The following is a 21,188-nucleotide window of genomic DNA, read 5'->3' as shown; positions in this document are numbered from 1 at the left end:
AAAAAGAAATATAGAAGAAACAGACAGTGGAGGTAAAGGGAACCAACCTATACATGCAAGTAAACTATATAATCTTCAAAAAGGTGTCCATGAAATAAGGAAAATATTCTCAGAGAAAGAATGATCAGAAAACAATGAAAAGTAATTCTTGGGAAATCAACATTTAAGATTACCAAACCAAACCAAAGATACCAGTTGGTAGAAGATTTAAAAGACACTCAAGAAAATTTTCCCAGATTTTTAGATAAAAATACAAAGATGGAAAATATGAGAGGAAATATATGATTTACTGATCTAATAGTGAACAAAGAAAATTATCCAAGGAATAAAAGAAAAAAATTTCCCAGATCTGAAGAATATGATTTCTAGATGGAAGGGACTCACTGAGTACTCAGCTCATCAAATTGTATCATCCTGAAATTTCATAATACCACAGATAAGACAGCAAAACCTGTTATACTTTCAGTCAAGATGGAGTAACAGGGACCAGATTTACCCCTCCATGTGAAAGAACTAAAAACTGGCAAAAAATATACAAAACAATGGTTTTCATGATGTTGTACATCAGATAATAAAGAAAAGCAGTCCCTGAGAAATGGGAAACAATGGTGGTAAATCCTACAATTGATCTAGCTTACTGTCTGCTGTGAGTTGTCAGGCTGCAGCAAAGGGAGGACAATTAAATGGTCTCCTAGAGCTAAGAAAGAAAACTGGAAGTTGGGAGAGGTCAAGGCAACTAGTTTTTATACACACGTACCCAAGAGAGAGCGAGATCTGTAGAAGTCCCCCTTGAGTCTTCAGTAGCACTTGTATGTGCAAATAACTACCCAGAGCTGGAAAAGGAATCACTGGAAATGCCGAAAGGAAACTATCCTCGATGTCCACAGGGCCTAGAATATTTCCTGTTCACACTATTCAGAAAAACATAATGGGCTAGAATTAGCTCTATATTAAATGTTGCTCCAATTTTACCTAACAAAACTTTAATACCTAAAAGGATCAACTCTTCATAAATTTATTTCTCCGCCATATGAGGGAGGAATAAGAATAGCCTATCTGTGTCTCAGAACAAGCTCACATTTATAGGAACACAAAAATATCTAGTACCTACCAGGGAAAATTTTTCAGTGTCTGGCATCCATTTAGTATTTTCCAGGTATGCAAAGACCCATAATGAGTAAAATCCATCAATTGAAATCAATTCAGAAATGACACAGATGATGAATTCGTAAGCAAGGATATTAAAGCAGTGAAATACTGGGGCACCTGGGTGGCGCAGTTGGTTTGGCGTCTGTCTTCAGTTCAGGTCATGATCCCAGGGTCCTGGGATAAAGCCCCACATCGGGTGCTCTGCTCAGCCGGGAGCCTGCTTCTCCTTCTGTCTTATTGCATTCTCTCTGTGTCAAATAAGTAAAATCTTTTAAAAAAAAAATGAAAAATTATATTCCATATGTTGAAGAACCCAAAGGAAAGATTCAGCATATTTAGAAATAGCGATGGAAATAGAAAAAAAGAACAAATCAAAATCCAGTAGGCAAGATTAACAATAGATTAGGCATTTCAGAAGGAAAGATAAGTGAATTTGAAGACCATGGCAATGGAAACTAGCCAAAATGAAACTTAGGAGAAGAAAAGTGAAACAAAAGAGAATAGCTCTGGGACAAACTACATGCAGAGCTAATTAATATAAGTGCAAATGAAGTCTTCAAAAACTGGAGACTTTAACAATCTTTAAAAAAAAAAAAGCTTATTAAAAAATGGCTGAAAACTTTACACATTTGACGAAAGCTATAAACCCGTAGATTCAAGAAGTTAAGTGAATTCCAGAGCAAAAGAAATATGATGAAAACTACACCATGACACATAATCAAACTGTTTAAAACTAGTGATAAAGAGAACATTTAAAAAGCTTTCAGACCTTTGGCTCAGTTTTCTGTGAACCTGAAACTGCTAAAAAAAAATAGTCTATTAAAAAACAACAACAAAAAAACCTTGTTGTAAGCCAAAAAATAAGCTGCCAGAAAGAAAAGACACTTTACATTTAGAGGAACAAAATATGATAGTGGATTTCATGGAAGTAGCAGTGTATCTCAGAAGATAAGAAGGAACATCTTTAAAGTACTGAAAGAAAAAAAAAAATCTGTCAACTTAGAATTCTGTATCTTGTGAACATATCTTTCAAAAATGAAGGGGAAACAAAGACTTTTTAAAATATATGAAGCCTAGTATATATATATTAAATATATAAGGCTGAAAGGGTTTATCACCAGGCCTGCCCTATAAGAAATGGTAAGCCAAACCATTCAGGCAGAAGGAAAATGTTATCAGATGGAAATGTGAATCTGCATAAAGGAATGGAAATCACTGGAAATGGTAAAAGTTTTTTTTTTTTTTTTGTCTAAATCTCTTAAAAAAAAAACTTAGTTTTTAAGAAATGAAATTCTGATACATTCTATCACATAAATGAACCTCAAAAACTAAGTTAAAAAACCCATTTATAAAAGACGGCACGTTGTGTGGTCCTGTATATATGAAATGGCCAGAATAGGCAAACAGAAAGATTAGTGGTTGCCTAGAGTTTGGGAGGGGGAGAGGGAACAATGAGAAGTGATTGCTAATGAGCACAAGGTTTCTTTTAGGGATGATGAGAATGTCCACAGTTAGATTGTGGTGATGGTTGCACAGCTCTCGCTCTCTCTCTCTCTATACTAAAACCCAGATGAACTTGATGGTATATAAAGAGTTTTTTTTTTTTTTAAGATTTTATTTATTTATTTGACAGACAGAGATTACAAGTAGGCAGAGAGGCAGGCAGAGAGGAGGAAGCAGACTCCCTGCTGAGCAGAGAGCCCGATGCGGGGGCTCGATCCCAGGACACTGGGATCATGACCTGAGCCGAAGGCAGAGGCTTTAACCCACTGAGCCACCCAGACGCCCCTATAAAGAGTTATTTTTTTAAAAAACAACAAAGGAGGGTGTCTGGGTGGCTCAGTGGGTTGATCCTCTGCCTTTGGCTTAGGGCATGATCTCAGGGTCCTGGGATCAAGGCCCGCTTTGGGCTCTCTGCTCAGCGAGGTGCCTGCTTCCCCCCACCCTCACACCCCACCCCCCTGCTTTCTGCTCTGCCTACTTGTGATCTCTTTCTCTCTGTCAAATAAATAAATAAAATCTTTTTAAAACCAACAAAGGAGATAAAAGGGAATTATAAAAAATATTTAATCAAAAAGAGGAAAAATGTAAACAATAGAGAGTATTAGAAAACAAATGATGAAATAGTAGGGTTAAACCCAGCTATATCAGGGGCACCTGCTTAGCAGGAAGCCTGGTTCTCCCTCTTCCGCTTCCCCTGCTTGTGTTCCCTCTCTTGCGGTGTCTCTCTTTGTCAAATAAATAAATAAAATCTTTTTTAAAAAGTAAATAAAAAGCAAAGGTTATACTAACTATATGCTGTCCACAAGAAATCCACTTAAAGGGGTGCCTGGGTGGCTCAGTCATTAAGTGTCTGCTTTCTGCTCCAGTCATGATCCCAGGACCCAGCTCTGGATCAGGCTCCCTGCTGGGCGGGAGGCCTGCTTCTCCCACTCCCCCTTGTGTTCCCTCTCTGTCAAATAAATAAATAAATAAATAATCTTTTTAAAAATCCACTTAAGTATATAAAGCTACAAAATAGGTCAAAATAAAAGGATTTTTTTTTTTAAGTATGCTAACAGTGAAAAGAAACCTGGACTCACTAAAATCAGATAAAGTAGATTTTAGAGCAAAAAATAATGCCCTAAATATTTAAGGGATAAAGATAGGGAATAGGTTATTTTAGAATAGTAATAAGGTCAGTTCATCAAGAGGATGTAATAGAAGTAAACATTTATGCACTTAATAGTAGAGCAAAAGCAGATATAATTTTAAGGAGAAATAGGCAATTCCAGTTATAGTTGGAGATGCAAGTACACTTCTCTCAGTAATTGGTAGAGCAAGTAGACAGAAAATTGCTAACTGTTATTCATCTTTGACTTGTTGATATTTATAGAACACTCCACTAGCAGAATACCCATTCTTTCTGAGTGAACATAGACTACTTACTGAGCTAGGTCACATTCTAGGGAGATTTTTAAAAGCCTAATAAATGTAGAAAGATTCAACTCACATAAAATATATTCTATGACCACAGTGTATTTAAATTAGAAATCAATAACAGAAGAATCCTTGGGAATATTTGAAAAAAAAAAACAACCCACTTGCAAATAAATGAAGAAATCAAAAGGGTACTTAGGAAGTATATTAAATAGGATAAAAATGAAAATTCAAAGCATCAGTATCTGTATGATGCTGTTAAGGCAATACTTAGGAGAAATTTTAGGTATTAAGCATCTGTATGAGAAAAGAAAAAGATGTTAAGTCAGTGACTTAAGCAAAGCCATCTTAATAAACTAGAAAGGAAGAGCGAGTAAGATCCAAAGTAGTAGAAGAAAAGAAATAACAAAATTCAAAATGGAGATTAATAAAATAGAAGAATCAATGAAACCATAAGCTGATTTATTGAGATTATCAATAAAATGGATAAACCTCTAGGCAGACTGAAGGGGGGGTAGGGGGAAGACACAAATTACTAATATTGAAAATGAAAGAGATCACATTTTTATAGATGCTAAAAATGATTAGGGAACAAATTCAAACATGTTAGATAAAGTGGGAAAATGTCTTAAAAGACAAATTTTCAACATTCATTCAAGAAGAAATGGGTAACTTGAAAAACAGTGTTTCTAGGAAAATTTAGTTTGTGGTTACTAACCATCCACAATGAAAATGTCAGACCCTTATGGCTCCATTGGTGAATTCTACCAAATGTTTAAGGAAGAAATACCAACAGTTTTACATGATCTTCCATAAAATTGAATGAAAAGGAATACTTCCCTATTAATTTATTTTTAAGATTTTAACAAGATGGGATTGGGAGGGAGACAAACCATAAGTGACTCTTAATCTCACAAAACAAACTGAGGGTTGCTGGGGGGAGGGAGGTTGGGAGAAGGGGGTGGGGTTATGGACATTGGGGAGGGTATGTGCTATGGTGAGTGCTGTGAAGTGTGTAAACCTGGCGATTCATAGACCTGTACCCCTGGGGATAAAAATATATGTTTATAAAAAATAAATTAAATTTATTTTTAAGATTTTATTTATTTATTTGACAGAGAGCACAAGCATGGGGAGCAGCAGAGGGAGAAGGAGAAGCAGACTCCCCACTGAGCAGGGAGCCCAGTGTAGGACTTGATCCCAGAAACCTGGGATCATGACCTGAGCCGAAGGCAGCAAGATGCTTAACCAACTGTACCACCCAAGCCCCCCTCAAGGCTTACTTTTATAACTTCAACTGTCAAGGCAGGCTGGTATTGGCATAAAGATAAAGAGATCATTGCAACAAAATTATGTATGTAGAAATAGACCCAGGCATATATGGACAATTAATTTTCAGCAGTAGTTCAAAATGTCATTGACCACCTTTTTTTTTTTTTTTTTTTAATTTTCAGGAAAATAGTATTCATTATTTTTTCACCACACCCAGTGCTCCATGCAATCCGTGCCCTCTATAATACCCACCACCTGGTACCCCAACCTCCCACCCCCCCGCCACTTCAAACCCCTCAGATTGTTTTTCAGAGTCCATAGTCTCTCATGATTGATCTCCCCTTCCAATTTACCCCAACTCCCTTCTCCTCTCTAACACCCCTTGTCCTCCATGCTATTTGTTATGCTCCACAAATAAGTGAAACCATATGATAATTGACTCTCTCAGCTTGACTTATTTCACTCAGCATAATCTCTTCCAGTCCCATCCATGTTGCTACAAAAGTTGGGTATTCATCCTTTCTGATGGAGGCATAATACTCTATAGTGTATATGGACCACATCTTCCTTATCCATTCGTCTGTTGAAGGGCATCTTGGTTCCTTCCATAGTTTGGCGACCGGGGCCATTGCTGCTATAAACATTGGGGTACAGATGGCCCTTCTTTTCACGACATCTGTATCTTTGGGGTAAATACCAAGAGTGCAATTGCAGGGTCATAGGGAAGTTCTATTTTTAATTTCTTGAGGAATCTCCACACTGTTCTCCAAAGAGGCTGCACCAACTTGCATTCCTACCAACAGTGGAAGAGGGTTCCCCTTCTCCACATTCTCTCCAACACATGATTCCTGCTTTGTTAATTTTGGCCATTCTAACTGGTGTAAGGTGATATCTCAATGTGGTTTTTTTTTTTTTTTTAAAGATTTTTATTTATTTATTTGACAGAGAGAAATCACAAGTAGTCGGAGAGGCAGGCAGAGAGAGAGAGGGAAGCAGGCTCCCTGCTGAGCAGAGAGCCCGATGCGGGACTTGATCCCAGGACCCTGAGATCATGACCTGAGCCGAAGGCAGCGGCTTAACCCACTGAGCCACCCAGGCGCCCCTCAATGTGGTTTTAATTTGAATCTCCCTGAGGGCTAGTGATGATGAACATTTTTTCATGTGTCTGATAGCCATTTGTATGTCTTGATTGGAGAAGTGTCTGTTCATATCTTCTGCCCATTTTTGATATGTTTGCCTATTTCATGTGTGTTGAGTTTGAGGAGTTCATTATAGATCCTGGATATCAACCTTTTGTCTGTACTGTCATTTGCAAATATCTTCTCCCATTCCTTGGGTTGCCTCTTTGTTTTTTTGACTGTTTCCTTTGCTGTGCAGAAGCTTTTGATTTTGATGAAGTCCCAAAAGTTTATTTTCACTTTTGTTTCCTTTGACTTTGGAGACATATCTTGAAAGAAGTTGCTGTGGCTGATACCAAAGAGATTACTGCCTATGTTCTCCTCTAGGATTCTGATGGATTCCTGTCTCACGTTGAGGTCTTTTATCCATTTTGAGTTTATCTTTGTTTACGGTGTAAGAGAATGGTTGAGTTTCATTCTTCTACTTACAGCTGTCCAGTTTTCCCAGCACCATTTATTGAAGAGACTGTCTTTTTTCCACTGTGTATTTTTTCCTGTTTTGTCGAAGATTAATTGACCATAGAGTTGAGGGTCCATATCTGGGCTCTCTACTCTGTTCTGTCATTGACCTTCTAAATATCAACACTAGAGATTAAAAGAAGTTCTGAGGGGGGGAAGCATTTTCAACCTAAATATATATATGTGGTCAAGAAGTATCAAGGGGTAAACCAAAAAGAGGAGAACAAAGTATCCAGAAAATATTCTAGCAAGGGTAAAAGGGTAGGAATATGCTAGGAGGACAACTATGCCAGAAGTCTAGGGATAAACTACTGCAGATTAGATAAACTACTGAAGATCTGAGGAGTGGGGATGGGGGTACTTACAGAGAATACTATTGATAGACGTGTGTCAGGAATAATTGGTGGAACCATGGAAAAACTGGGAAGCATTAAGATGTAGCAGTTACTGGGGCACCCGGGTGGCTTAGCTGTTAAGCCGCTGCCTTTGGCTCTGGTCATGATTCCAGGGTCCTGGGGTCAAGCCCCACATCAGGCTGCCTGCTCAGCAGAGAGCCTGCTTCTCTCTCTCCTCTCCCTGCCGCTCTGCTTACTTGTGCTCTCTCTCTAGCTCTCTGTCAAACAAACAAACAAAAAAAGATGTAGCAGTTATTAACTTGAATAAAAGGAAAAGCTAGAGTTGGTAAAGAAAGGTGGCATGCTTATTGTAAACTCTTTGTTTATACAGTCTATACTATCTAGGTGGTCGGTGGTAATAATGTAAGTTGTTCTTTTGGGATTAATAGAGCCAAATGGAAATAGGACTTCATAGACTTTGTTTTCCAGATTGCTCAGTATCTGAAGTGTAGGCCTCAATTTATGAGAACCAGTGCTCTAAAGGGCTGTTCATTCTGTCGTGTGCTCTTTTATTCAGACCTGGTGCTGGGTCAATCCAGGTACCTCTTTAATCAGGACCCTGACATGGTTGTCCCCACCCCTGCTTGAAGACAGAATAGGTTACTTTACTTTTATCAGTTTCCCATCAGCCAGTGTCTTTAGGGGAAATCTTCTTCAAAAAAAGCTTTGTTCCTAATTGGTTCTTCAGAGAAACAGGTTTGTGAGTACCTTGATTAATCTTGTTTAAATAAGCTGATTCTTTTTTGAATGCCCTCTAGGAAGTAAGAAGAAGGAAAAAGAACGGCCAGAAATTTCTCCTCCATCTGATTTTGAGCATACCATTCATGTTGGCTTTGATGCGGTCACTGGAGAATTCACTGTAAGTTTACCCATTTGGGACTCATTTATGTATCAGCACCCAAACCTTTCTTTGCAGTATTCAGTTTCAAGCTAACTGTTCTATCCACGTATTAACTGTGAATTCTTAGTGCTTTTCATTTCTTATAAAAGTGTTTGTGTTTGGATGTATCTTTTTCTTAGGGAACTGAGCGCATTAGTTAGAATTACACAAAATAGATCTAAAAAAAAAAAAAACATTTTACAATTTAATCAAGGCTACAGTTGATTGACTTGTTTTTTGTGTTTTGTCTTTTACTTTTGGAAATTGATTTTATTGGAGCAACTCAAAACAACTAATTTCTGAATATCTTTTTGTTAGGGCATGCCAGAACAGTGGGCTCGATTATTACAGACCTCTAACATCACCAAATTAGAGCAAAAGAAGAATCCTCAGGCTGTGCTGGATGTCTTAAAGTTCTATGACTCCAACACAGTGAAGCAGAAATATCTGAGCTTTACTCCTCCTGGTAAGACATCATACTGTGGTAAAAGGCTGATTCAAATGGGATTGCAGAATTGGGAAGCACACCTAGATAAAAAGATTGCTTCTGGAAAAGTAAAAAGCTGTGGTATGGTTCCTGTCTCTATTGTTGTCCTTGTGTAGATCTGCCTTTTGTAAACTAATTGGAACAGCTTTTATGCATAATTTGGAGTCTGGGGAGTATGTTAGTCTCTTAGTTTTGCCAAAAGTGGATGTTTTGGTCTTTTGTTTGTTTTTTCATGTCACTGCTTTGGAATGACTCCCAGCGATAAAAGAGAAAGGCGCTGATTTATAGACCGGTTCATACTAGAAATATATTTATTGTTAGTAGGACAGGAGGAGCATTGTTAGCATATTTAAATACACAGACTTTGAAGTAAAAAATGTTTAAGTCCATTCAAAAATTAAAACTTATCAAATATACAAACATAAAATAAGCATTAGAATGAAGATTTTTATACCTTGGAATTAGATTATCATTAGGTAAGAATTGGAGTATAGTGGGTTTTTTTTTTTTTTAAATCGTTTATTTGTTCAAATCAGGGTCAGAATAAAGACCATGCAATATAGTTGTTTGCTGTATCTCTTGATTCTCTTTTGATGTTTAGGCTCCCTCACATGGATTCTCACATTGTTTTCCTTGTAATTTATTTGTTGACCCATGGACCCATGGATTTTGCTAATTACGTCCCCAAGGTGTCTTTATGTTTCTCTGACCCCTAAAATCATACATGTAGTATTAATTAATGGCAGTTGATTACATTTTCACAGAAATATGGGCTGTGCTCAAAGAAAAAATAGCACTTGGACAAACGATCTTGATTTTTTTAGTTAGATCTTGATCTCTGTATCCTTAGCAAAAGGTCAGACTTGTCCCTAGAACTTCTGTGTCAGTACATCTGTAAATTAGAATTTTTTTAAATCAGTGTTTGACCAGAAAATGGTATATTCTTTTCACCTATTTTTCATATTATGTAGTTCATATATATGTTAAAGTTATATTAACTATATACCTTTAATATAATATTTATAAATATATATTTATATACTTAAATAACAAATATAAGTATGTTGTATATGTTTATTAATGTATAGTATATGTTAAATAATATTAATGTATACATAATTAGTTAATGATCTTATTTAGCATATATTGCTAGATATTATATATATGTATAAAAATGTAAAAGTCTCTGGGCCTATTGAAAAGTAAAACAAAACAAAACTTGCTCTTTTAAACTCCAGAATGAATGTTTCAATGTTTAGTCTTCACAAACTGTGTTTAGCCCTTAGGAATATGCTTTCTTATTGATCAAAATTTATGCCAAGTATTTTCCTTTTCACAGTCGCTGTTGTCTGAATAGTTGCTTTAAGTTTCTAGATAGACCATTTTTTTTCTGGAGAAAGTGTTGCTATGAATAAACTTCTGTTTTAATATATACACATGGAGAAATATAGTTACAAATGTTTTTAATAACTTTGTTAAAATGTAGTTCAAATGCTATAAAATTCACCCATTTGTAGTATGCAAGTCAGTGATTTTTAGTAAATTTACAGAGTTCCATTAAGATTTGAGATTTGTGGGGCGCCTGGGTGGCTCAGTGGGTTAGGCCGCTGCCTTCGGCTCAGGTCATGATCTCAGGGTCCTGGGATCGAGTTCCGCATCGGGCTCTCTGCTCAGCGGGGAGCCTGCTTCCTCTTCTCTCTCTGTCTGCCGGCCTCTCTGCCTACTTGTGATCTCTCTGTCAAATAAATAAATAAAATCTTTAAAAAAATAAATAAAAAAAAATAAAAAGATTTGAGATTTGTTAATACAGTCTCACATAAATTCATATTTGACTACAGGTATTGTCATTTTTCTCTAGGTTTACTTCATCTTCAAATGTAATCAGTCTAAGAACATTCTACTTGCTCTGCTTTGTATTTTCTTCCTCTTATTTTTTTTTCCTTTTCTTTATTATATAGACATTTTCTTTTTTGAGTTGTTGACTTAGCATTATTTTCTGTTTTGTATTCAGAGAAAGATGGCTTCCCTTCTGGAACACCAGCAGTAAGTTAATATATTACTTCTTGTAGCTCTTGTTCTAACTTAAGTTACTCAAAACAAATCTCAGTTTTTATTTAGCTTTCTAAAATAAATTACAGCCATCAGAAATAAATGCTTAATATGTTTTAAGCTAGCCACTTGATTAAGCAAATAAGGATCCCATATTAAGTAAACAGTTCCCTTAATTAGGAGGAAACAATCTCTTTTGAGTCTTATGAAGACATAGTGCGGTAATAAGAAATGTACCTACCTAGCACACACCTGGCATGTAGTAAGCTCTTTATAAAAATTAACATCTTTTATTTCTTCAATCACCATTTTTGAAGGTGAATCTAGCTGTCTTAAATGACCAAAAATGACTCTGACTTACACAAATCCTACAGGATCTTTATTTTTGGTTTTAACAAACAAAGTGATTGGTTCCTTTCAGGACTTAAGGGACATAAAATTGTCCATATAAAAGGTACAGATTTTCTCTTAAGAAAACTTGGTACTTACTGTAAACATTTCATAAACTTTTCTATAAGTTATAGGATTCCTTTTACTTTTTAAGTGATTAGAACCAATGAGGTTTTATCATTTTGAAATGAGCTATTAAAGAAATACATTTTTTCAAGTATGTTTATTGTTATATCTGACTTGTCTTCCTTGCTTTGCTCATGTGATTAATACAGCTGAGTACCAAGGGATCAGAAACTTCTGCAGTAGTAACAGAGGAAGATGATGATGATGAAGAGGCTGCTCCTCCTGTTATTGCCCCACGACCAGATCATACAAAATCAGTGCGTGTCTGGGTACTTGGACTGTGGTTGTCAGGGCATGTGTGTTTTTAAGAAACGGCAGTCTGTAGTTGTCTGCCAGTGATTAATTTTCCAAAAACCCTCAGTATGGGGAAATCTGATGAGGAGATCTTTACCTAAAAATCGTTAATCAAAAACTAGGTTTTTTGTTGTTGTTGTTTTTTTTAATTAAAATTAAATGACTTCCTTAAAAGTTAAAGTAGTTACCTCATTGTTTCTCCTTTCTATATTACCCCTTCTCTTCCAGAGAATTCATCTATTTCTCTGGCTTTCTCTATTTTTCTCAGTGCAGATAACTGCTATATCTAAAACTTAAATCTTACTTCTTACCCAAATTGTGTAGATAATCTCCCACTTTACATTTCTCTTAAAGTCTTGGTGTCATTCAGGAGGCTACAGAGAATGAAATTCCAACCGGATAGGGAACAGTTTAAAAAATAATAATCTTAGGGGCACCTGGGTGGCTCAATGGGTTAAGCCTCTGCCTTCGGCTCAGGTCATGATCTCAGGATCCTGGGATCGAGCCCCGCATCAGGCTCTCTGCTCAGCGGGGAGCCTGCTTCCCCACTCTCTCTCTCTGCCTGCCTCTCTGGCTACTTGTGATCTCTCTCTGTCAAATAAATAAATAAAATCTTTAAAAAAAAATAATGATCTTAGAGAAAGAGTCCTGTATTCCTCTGCCAGTACAAGGAAAGTGCGGGAAGGTGGTGTGCGGTGGAGTGCTGGCACAATCAGCAGGGAGGACTCTGAAGACTGCTGCTGCTGGGTCCTGATTAACAGTAAAGGGCTTTGTTTTCTGGCTTTACCTCCTAGAATTGGCTGTTTAAAATGAAATGGTAGAGCATTGGGTATTATATAAGACTGATGAATCACTGGCCTCTATCTCTGAAACCAATAATAGACTTTATGTTAATTGAATTTAAATAAAAAGCTTAAAAATAATAAAAAATAAAATGAAACGGTAAAAATCATCCTTGGTAAAAGGGTTTTTTTGTTCTTTGGGGTTTTTTTGGTAAAAGTTTTTATGAGAATTAATAGTTAATTCAACATCATGGTTTCTGTAATTCTGCTGTTTATTTCTCTTTTGTAGTAAGAATGCTGGCATATCCTTTTAGATCTGGCTAAACTTAAATTTCATTCAGAGATCTGGTGTTTTGCTAGACAGACTTTAAAAATCTATACATCATGTGTCAAAAGTGTTTAACATTTATTCATCTTCGTTACAGGTCTTTTATTAAGATAAGTTGAAAATATTATTCTCATTCTTTAGAACACTGGAGAAAACTAGTTTTGATTAAAAATCAAAGAACTGAATCGTGTACAAGTAAGAATACCTAAAAATACTTTGCCTCGGATCTCAGTAATAAGCTGTCTCTCTGCAGATTTATACACGGTCTGTAATTGACCCTATTCCTGCACCAGTTGGTGATTCTAATGTTGATAGCGGTGCCAAGTCTTCTGACAAACAGAAAAAGAAGACCAAAATGACAGATGAAGAGATTATGGAGAAACTAAGTATGTTACCTATTTTACATTATTCTTAAATTGTTAACAGCTCTTGACACATTTGGCTCAGATGGATTTTAATTTATACCCTGTGTTTTGGCTTAAGACATCAATTATAGGGGCACCTGGGTGTCTCGGTTGGGTGTCTGCTTTCAACTCAGGTGCCGATCCCAGGGTTCTGGGATCCCGCTCTGCATCAGGCTCTTTGCTCAGCAGGGAGTCTGCCTCAGCCTCTGCTACTCCCTCTCTCTGTCTCTCTTTCTGTCAGATATATAAATAAAATCTTAAAGAATAAAAAGACATAAATTATAAATTGTTTCCTTTTAGGAACAGGTCACTTCCGTTAAAATCTAGTAAAGCCAAATTCATACTCTGATTTGCTTGTTTATTATGTATTGACTGTTGGGTAATATATGCAGTGATAAGTACCTTCGGGAGCAACACTTTTTCCCAAAGGGCCAAATCTGAGGGTTATGGTTGGAACACTTATCAAAGGAGATTTGTATACATTTATATATACTTATAGTTTCTCAATACGAGAATACAAAGTGTTCCCAAAAAACTAAACAATGTGGCCTTCCTGTATAGATATATGTGCAAACATTAAATGATTTTTTTTTCTCTTCTCCCTTTTCATCCATTAACTGTCATTGGCCTGAGTCAACCATTGGAAATAATGTACACAGTGCCAGGGAGAGGGTAGCAAGAATGTCCAGTTACAAGTCTACAGCAACTATAGTTATAAAGAACACTGACATAGAGGGATCAAGGATCACGGAAAAGTACTAAGAAAAGTAGCTAAAGTGGCTGTAGACCTTAGATTGGATACTTATATAAAATTGGGTTATTTGTGTGAGTTTCCGTAATATGATCATACCTCCTTTTTCCTTGAGCAAGTGAAAACTTAGCATGGTTTTCTCATGTTTTGGCTTGGTGGTAATAAGAATATATTATAGTTTTATGTCCAAATACTAATCGGAAAACTGTTGCTTAGTTGTGACTTTGTGAACTTCCCTAAAACAGATATGATTAGTTAATACTAAAGTAGAGTAATCTTTATAGAAATAAGTGGTTTCCTAAATATATTGGAAGATAGAAGGTATGTGGGAAGAGTCAAAAAAGCCATTTAGGCTTATTTATTTGGATATCATTTATATATTATTTCTGATAATAAGTAGTTTCATAATTTACCATTAGTTTAATACATTTCAGTGGAGTATGAAAAGTAGAATGACCAACTTCTCGATTAAGACTGCACATCCTACATCCTGAGAACCCCTTTATTCTTAGGCAGACTAAACACAGTTGGTCATTTTAAGGTGTTCATTTTTGAGAAAAGGATAATTAAGACCTTAGCTAGGAGGTCCAACCTCATGGAAATAATATGTCTTCTTGCTTCTGTTACTTTCTTAAGTTTCTTTAGTGTTCTGTGTTTGAAACATACATGATTTTTTTTTTTTTAAGATTTTGTTTATTTATTTATTTGACAGAGATAACAAGTAGGCAGAGAGGCAGGCAGAGAGAGAGGAAGGGAAACAGGTTCCCTCCCGAGCAGAGAGCTAGCTGCATGTGTGGCTCGATCCCAGGACCCTGGGGCCACGACCAGAGCTGAAGGCAGAGGCTTTAACCCATTGAGCCACCCAGGCACCCCAGCATACGTAATTTTTGAAACTTGTGTTTGAAAGTTGTGTTTGAAAACCAGTGTTCTGAAATCAGTAGAGTTTATTAAAAGAAGTCATGATATTAGTTTACAATTTGAAATGCTTGAGAGCTTCCAACTTTTTGTTGTTGTTTTTTGTTTAAAATAGGAACTATTGTGAGCATAGGTGACCCTAAGAAAAAATACACAAGATATGAAAAAATTGGGCAAGGGTAAGTATTGGTGACTGTATTAAACAGTATGGTAGTAATTCCTGGGTGTATAGTGTATCTCTTCTGCCTGTTGACATTGAGCACTTAGAGCATTCTATGCGTGGTTTTCCTGGATTTGTGTAAATAAGTAATGTATTTATTTCTACCTGCTGTTACAAAATTGACCTATTGAGCAATGACGTACATTGTTTTTTTCTTAAATGTTGTTTCCCATTGGTGTTTAAGAGATTAGATGGAAAAATTGACCACCAAATATATATTTTTTGACTACCAAATATATGTAAAAAGATAATAAGAACATTTACTACAAGATGATAGGCAATTTTATTGCCTAATAAAATTGTGTATTTAATCACATTATTGAGTATTGAAGTTTGAGTCTACTGATCTGATTTTGTCCAGTAATTTGTGTTTTTAAACTAAACTTTGTTTCTGTTGCCTGGGAGCAAATGAACATTTTGAATTTTTATTATTATTCTCTGGATAGTATTCTTTGAATTTAGAAAGAGAGCTTAAATCTTTTTTGAAAACCTCTTTATGAATTTTGTTCTAAAAACTAAATTAGGTGGGGTTCCTGGGTGGCTCATTCAGTTAAGCATCTGGCTCGATTTCTGCTCAGCTCATGATCTCTGGGTTGTGAAATCAGCTCCTCATGCAGCTCCATGCTGGGTGTGGAGCCTTCTTAAGATTCTTTCTCTTCCTCTCCCTCTGCCTCTCCTCCACCTCTACCTCTCTTAAAAAAAAAAAAAAAAAAAAAAAAAAGAACTAAATTTCGTTGCATAACTGGTTTAATAACAAAAATTGAAAATCATCTTAATATTCTTGAGCATGTGATGGATAAATTTATCCAATATATCCATTTATCCAATATATCCATTAATATATTGAATAATATAAATAATAGTAATGAGGGAGCAAGTATAAGACCCACCCTAAATCCAGTGTTAAATTAAGAAAGCAGATCTCAAAACATAAAATAAAAAAGTTTAAAAAATTAAAAAGCAAATTGCAGAAAAATATATAAAACAAAGCCATTTATAAGAAGTTGTAAAAATTACATTGAATATATTTTATAGTGATACACACCTAGGCCATTGATAGACATAAAGTGTAGACAGATGCATGGAATGGATGCGCATCAACTGCAGAATAAACACCAAACACCGATTACTTTTGGGAGCATGGAAGGATGCGCATCAACTGCAGAATAAACACCAAACACTGATTACTTTTGGGAGCATGGAAGGATGCCTTTGGGAAGCAGTGCAAGGACTTCAAATTTATTCATTGATTTTTGTTTCTTAAGCATGGATGTAGATCCATGAGTATGTATTTTTTCTTTCCTTTATCTTTTTCCTACATTTTTGTAGGTATATTTATGACAAATTTCTAACAAGTTTCAGCTAGGAGGATTGCCTTTTTCTTATTTTTTTTCCCCTTCTGTGCTTGCTTTTACTCCTTTATAAAAATGTTAAGTCTTAAATGTTCTTTAATCCCTTTCTAGTTATTCTAAGTATAAAGTCTTTAGATACATAAATGATAGTGATTTAGAAACCTTAAATCTGGTATGTCTTTTTTCCCCCTAGGGCTTCTGGTACAGTTTTCACTGCTACTGATGTGGCATTGGGACAGGAGGTAGCTACTTTTTCATACTTCTGGGTGTTACCATTAGCTTTTAGTATAAGAGGAAACTAGATAAACCTATGAATAATCAATGGGAATCTTTTTTTCAGTTTAATATGTTGAAAGAATTACTCTATGTATTTTATAGCACTTTTCTTAATAGGGAAAAAAGAAGAAATTATGTACTGAGTTTTATAAATAAGCAGATCTTTTAAAAAATTATTTTTCCAGCTTGGAATGAAAAGAGGATTAATTCCTGGCATTGGTATGACCTTGAGTTGGGTAATCAGCTTCAGGAGTAATCTTGAAGTAATTAGGCTCTAAGTATTACAAAGTATTGTTCATAGGCAGTGTGGAAGTAAAAGTATTACCTGTCAGTAAATTACAGTCTCATTGTATAATGTAACAGATACACAATAAAGTAAATCATTATCTGGTTGGTGTTTGTAATTTTCTGAGAGAATTAGGAGACTTGTTCTGATTTTTTTTTTTAATTTGTTTCCATCATAGGTTGCTATCAAACAGATTAATTTACAGAAACAGCCAAAGAAGGAATTAATCATTAATGAGATTCTGGTGATGAAAGAATTAAAGAATCCCAACATAGTTAACTTCTTGGACAGGTAAATATAATTATTTCTTAAACAGTGGGGGGGAAAAGTAGAAATTTTACATCTTGTGGTTTGGAGCTTACTCAGGCACTTGATCAGAGTAGGTGTCAGTGTTGATAAGTAAGCTTGAAGGAGGAAGAGAAGTAAAAGAAAAAATAGCACATTGCAGGGGCACCTGAGTGGCACAGTTGATTAAGTGTCTTACTTTTGGTTTCAACTCAGGTCATGATCTCCAGGTCATGGGATCAAGCCTGGATAGAGCCAGGCCTTGGGCTCCATGCTCAGTGCGGGAATCTGCTTAGGATTCTCTCCCTCTGCCCCTCCCTCCTTGTTCACCCTCCCCGCCATGTGCGCACACTCGTTAGCTCTCTAATAAATCTTAAAAAAAAGGCTGGGGGTACATTGTACTTTAGCAGGCTTTTTTCTACATGTATATCACCTGGCAAGTAAGGGAGAGCAGTTAAATGAAAGACATTACTGCTGGTGCTTATATTAATTACAAATGATCAGAAACAGAAACATTAAGGAAATGAGCTATGATTCATGTGTTGACTGACAGCAGTGCCTGGCCACATGGTTTTTAAACTTTCAGATCATGTTTCTATTTTAGATCCTGTCTTTCATGGGCAAATAGTTTGTCAAAACCTCATTTAAGAATGGATGTTAAATAATAGAACAAAGAGCAGGATAGAAAATTATATTCTACGATTATATGGGGATTGTTAAGCAGTTACATATATGCAAATGAAAGAATTGAAAAATAAATGAAAATTAAAATAGTGATTGTGGTAGAGATAAAAGATTATAGGTGATTTTCTTATTTCCACATTTAAATGTATTTAGAATAGGAAAAAGATAATACATTTTTAGATTTTAGCCCTAGTAATGGAGGCCATGTTCATAAAAATCAATTTTCTAGGTCTGTTGCCCTGCTTTTGAAAGTACTATGTCAAGTGGGTATTGCAGGGTAGGTGAGATAAGCCATAGCTTTGGAATCCATTACACTTGGCTTCTGATTCTGGTTCTGTCACTTACTAGCTATGTGAACCTGGATGAGTAACTTCTTCAAGCCTCCATCTCTTCATCTGTAAAACAGAACAAATGATTCCTACCTTACAGTGTTACATTAATTGAAACGATCAAGTTACAATTGTAGGCTAGCTCTGAAATCACTCAGAAAAGTCCTAGTGCCTGTCAGTTACTTTCCTCAACTGTGGGGTTGCAGCTGGCGGGTTTTCTTTCTGGCCCTCACAGCTTCCAGCTTTCTAGCTTCCTGATTAGGGAGTCTGACATTTAAATTCTTCAGCGCAGAGTGGTGTGAAAGTAAAAACGCGCATGTATTTTGTGTGTTTTTCCTTGTTTTTTAGTTACCTGATGGGAGATGAATTGTTTGTGGTAATGGAGTACCTTGCTGGGGGATCGCTTACTGATGTTGTGACAGAGACCTGCATGGATGAAGCACAGATCGCCGCTGTCTGCAGAGAGGTAAGTGTGCTCCCTTTCCGGTAAGTTACAGCCATGCGTACTTAGGAGGTTAAAAAAAAACAAGAAGGAGAGTTTTCGCACAGGTGATTTTTACTATGTGCAATACTTTCTCTACATACTCTGTGCAGGTTGTCTCCATACCATTTAATCCTTCCTGTGCACGCTAATTCTGGAATAAAGTATGGATTTTTGAAGAGCCCAGCTCACAGGTATATTTCAGGGAATTCTTCATTAGAACTTATCCCAACAGAGTACTTTTAAGAGTGAAAGGAAAGGCCGCTCAACAGTGGAAACAAGGACTGTCTCTCACAAAGCAGGACACATGCTCACCTTAAGTATTAAGTCTGCTTCTGGCTTTATTAATCTCCTCAGAGGTGAAAAGCTAGGTGTTCCTTGATATTCACTATTTAATTTTGAGACATACCATTGCTTAAGCCAGTAGAATTCTGCCAAATTGCCTAAGTCAAAACTAAAACTAAAAATTTTTATTTCTGAGTTAATTATGCTCCATCAAAGGGGTAGACCATTTGGTTGTTTCAGGAGGGGAGGAAATAAGAACTCTTGAACAGTTATGAATATGGTATTTTAGTAACATAACTCTAACAAAGAGTGGTCACTTAAAAGCTGACAAAAACTTAAGAATATATCCATACTTCATTTGTTTCTCTAATAATTTCTTTTTATAATTGTTTTAAAAATTATTTTAGGAGTTCCTCGAATTGTGACAAATTTGTTTCTGTTGTACAAGTGTTTTGGGGAGGATTTGTTCTCAAGAATCTGCTTAAATGCTTTGTATATGCAGAACTGAGCCTGGGTGGCTCAGCTGGTTAAACATCTTCCTTTGGCTCAGGTCATGTTCTCAGGTTCCTGGGATCAACTCCCACACTGAGAAGTTCCTGCTTCTCTCTCTCTTCTGCTCCCCCTGCTTGTGCTCTCTCTCTCTCTCTCTCTGACAAATAAATAAAATCTTAAAACAAAAAAATGCTTGAGGGGTACCTGGGTGGCTCAGGTCCTGGTCTCAGGGTCCTGGGATCAAACCCCACATGGGGCTCTCTGCTCAGCAGAGAGCCTGCTTCCTCCTCTCTCTCTGCTTGCCTCTCTGCCTACTTGTGATCTCTCTGTCAAATAAATAAAAAAAATCTTTAAAAAAAAATGCTTGGTAAATGTAGTACAGTTTATCTGTCTTTACTTGAATGGATAGTAGAATATCTTAAATGAGATTTTTAGTTGTTACTCATAAAGTACAATCTTTATTTTGTTTTTCTCTTCTATTGGGGGTAAGAAATAAAAATACAACTTTTTCCAAGCTTGCATTTTATATTCAGTTAATATTCAAAAACAGGGGCAAGCAGATCTTAAAACTCTAATCTTGTTCTTGAATTTTAAGGAAGGGGGCAGAGTTTTTCCTTACTTCTGACTGTGCTTTCTGAAACATGGCATAAGAGGAAACTTACTCTTTCATCAGTGGTGTCTAAGTTGTCGAAATCACTTTATGTAAAATCTGCTCTAAAAGAAATGAAAAAAATATCCTAACATCACATCAGTGAACAGCTGGATAGAACTGGACCTCCCAGGTTCTTACCTACTTTTCAGGGGCTCGATTAGAATTCTGAAGCAATGCTTTAGGCCATAAGTACTGACTCACTTCCTTTAGACTTTTCAGGGACTGTTTCATTGATAGGTGTTTTTCTTGGTTAGTGTTTACAGGCATTGGAGTTTTTACATGCTAATCAAGTAATCCACAGAGACATCAAAAGTGACAATGTGCTTTTGGGGATGGAAGGATCCGTTAAACTTAGTAAGTAGCAAATGATTAAGTAACATTTATTACTATAGTTCTGCTTTTTGTTTAAGTAAAAAGAAACCTATTAATATTTTTGTGACTTAATATATGGAAGAGGAGGGAGAAAATCGTAAAGAATGTGGACTCTGAGCTGGACAGCTTGGGTTTAAATAGCAGATCAGCTACTACTTGCTGAATAATTTGGGGTGAGTTATTTAATCTCTGTATTTATGTTCTCAGATGGTAAGGAAAATAATAGTTACTGTCTCAGATATATAATATAGTTACTGTCTCAGTTACTCTGAGAACTAAAAATGTAAAGCACTGAGGAACAGTGCCTGGGATTGTCCTCATGTTGGTACTGTCTTCTAAAGATAAGCTTGAATTTGTCTCTGTTATTAGGGTAAATCTTTCTCATTGTACTGTTCAGCTTTCTTAGGATTTGGTAGAACATGGCCCATTTGGGGGAGGGCTTTATGACCCTGACCTGAGAGACGACTAGAAACAAAACCTCTGTTCCTAATTATCTTCTGTATCAGACTTGATACAATCATGGGGGGGAAGTCCTGGACTTCTTTTCCTCTGCTGGCTGTAATCTGTCAGTTTCAACCACTGCCACCTGGAGGATTCAAGAAGAACTTCTGTTGTGGTTCCTCCCACTATGCAAAATTCAAGGCATTTCTTGGATCAGCAGATCAAAATTTTTTCCTTCTGTTCTGTTGGAGTGTT

The 21,188-nt window shown here is 36.2% G+C and overlaps 1 protein-coding gene across 2 annotated transcripts in view; it reads left to right on the top strand.

Moving 5' to 3' along the window:
• PAK2 (p21 (RAC1) activated kinase 2) overlaps window positions 1-21,188 on the top strand; it is an 88,295-nt gene that overhangs the window by 49,564 nt on the left and 17,543 nt on the right. For both annotated transcript variants that reach the window (XM_004745330.3, XM_004745331.3), the window contains 10 exons: window positions 8,131-8,231; window positions 8,571-8,718; window positions 10,751-10,782; window positions 11,454-11,561; window positions 12,962-13,094; window positions 14,894-14,957; window positions 16,544-16,592; window positions 17,091-17,203; window positions 18,559-18,676; window positions 20,375-20,474. In XM_004745330.3, coding sequence (XP_004745387.1) covers window positions 8,131-8,231; window positions 8,571-8,718; window positions 10,751-10,782; window positions 11,454-11,561; window positions 12,962-13,094; window positions 14,894-14,957; window positions 16,544-16,592; window positions 17,091-17,203; window positions 18,559-18,676; window positions 20,375-20,474 — 966 coding nt within the window. The remainder of the gene's footprint in view (window positions 1-8,130; window positions 8,232-8,570; window positions 8,719-10,750; window positions 10,783-11,453; window positions 11,562-12,961; window positions 13,095-14,893; window positions 14,958-16,543; window positions 16,593-17,090; window positions 17,204-18,558; window positions 18,677-20,374; window positions 20,475-21,188) is intronic.

The sequence above is a fragment of the Mustela putorius genome, unplaced genomic scaffold, assembly GCF_011764305.1.
Source record: "Mustela putorius furo isolate JIRA1106 unplaced genomic scaffold, ASM1176430v1.1 tig00003834_pilon_pilon_pilon, whole genome shotgun sequence".
Taxonomy (NCBI): domain Eukaryota; kingdom Metazoa; phylum Chordata; class Mammalia; order Carnivora; family Mustelidae; genus Mustela; species Mustela putorius.
This window is presented reverse-complemented; position numbering and strand designations above follow the sequence as displayed.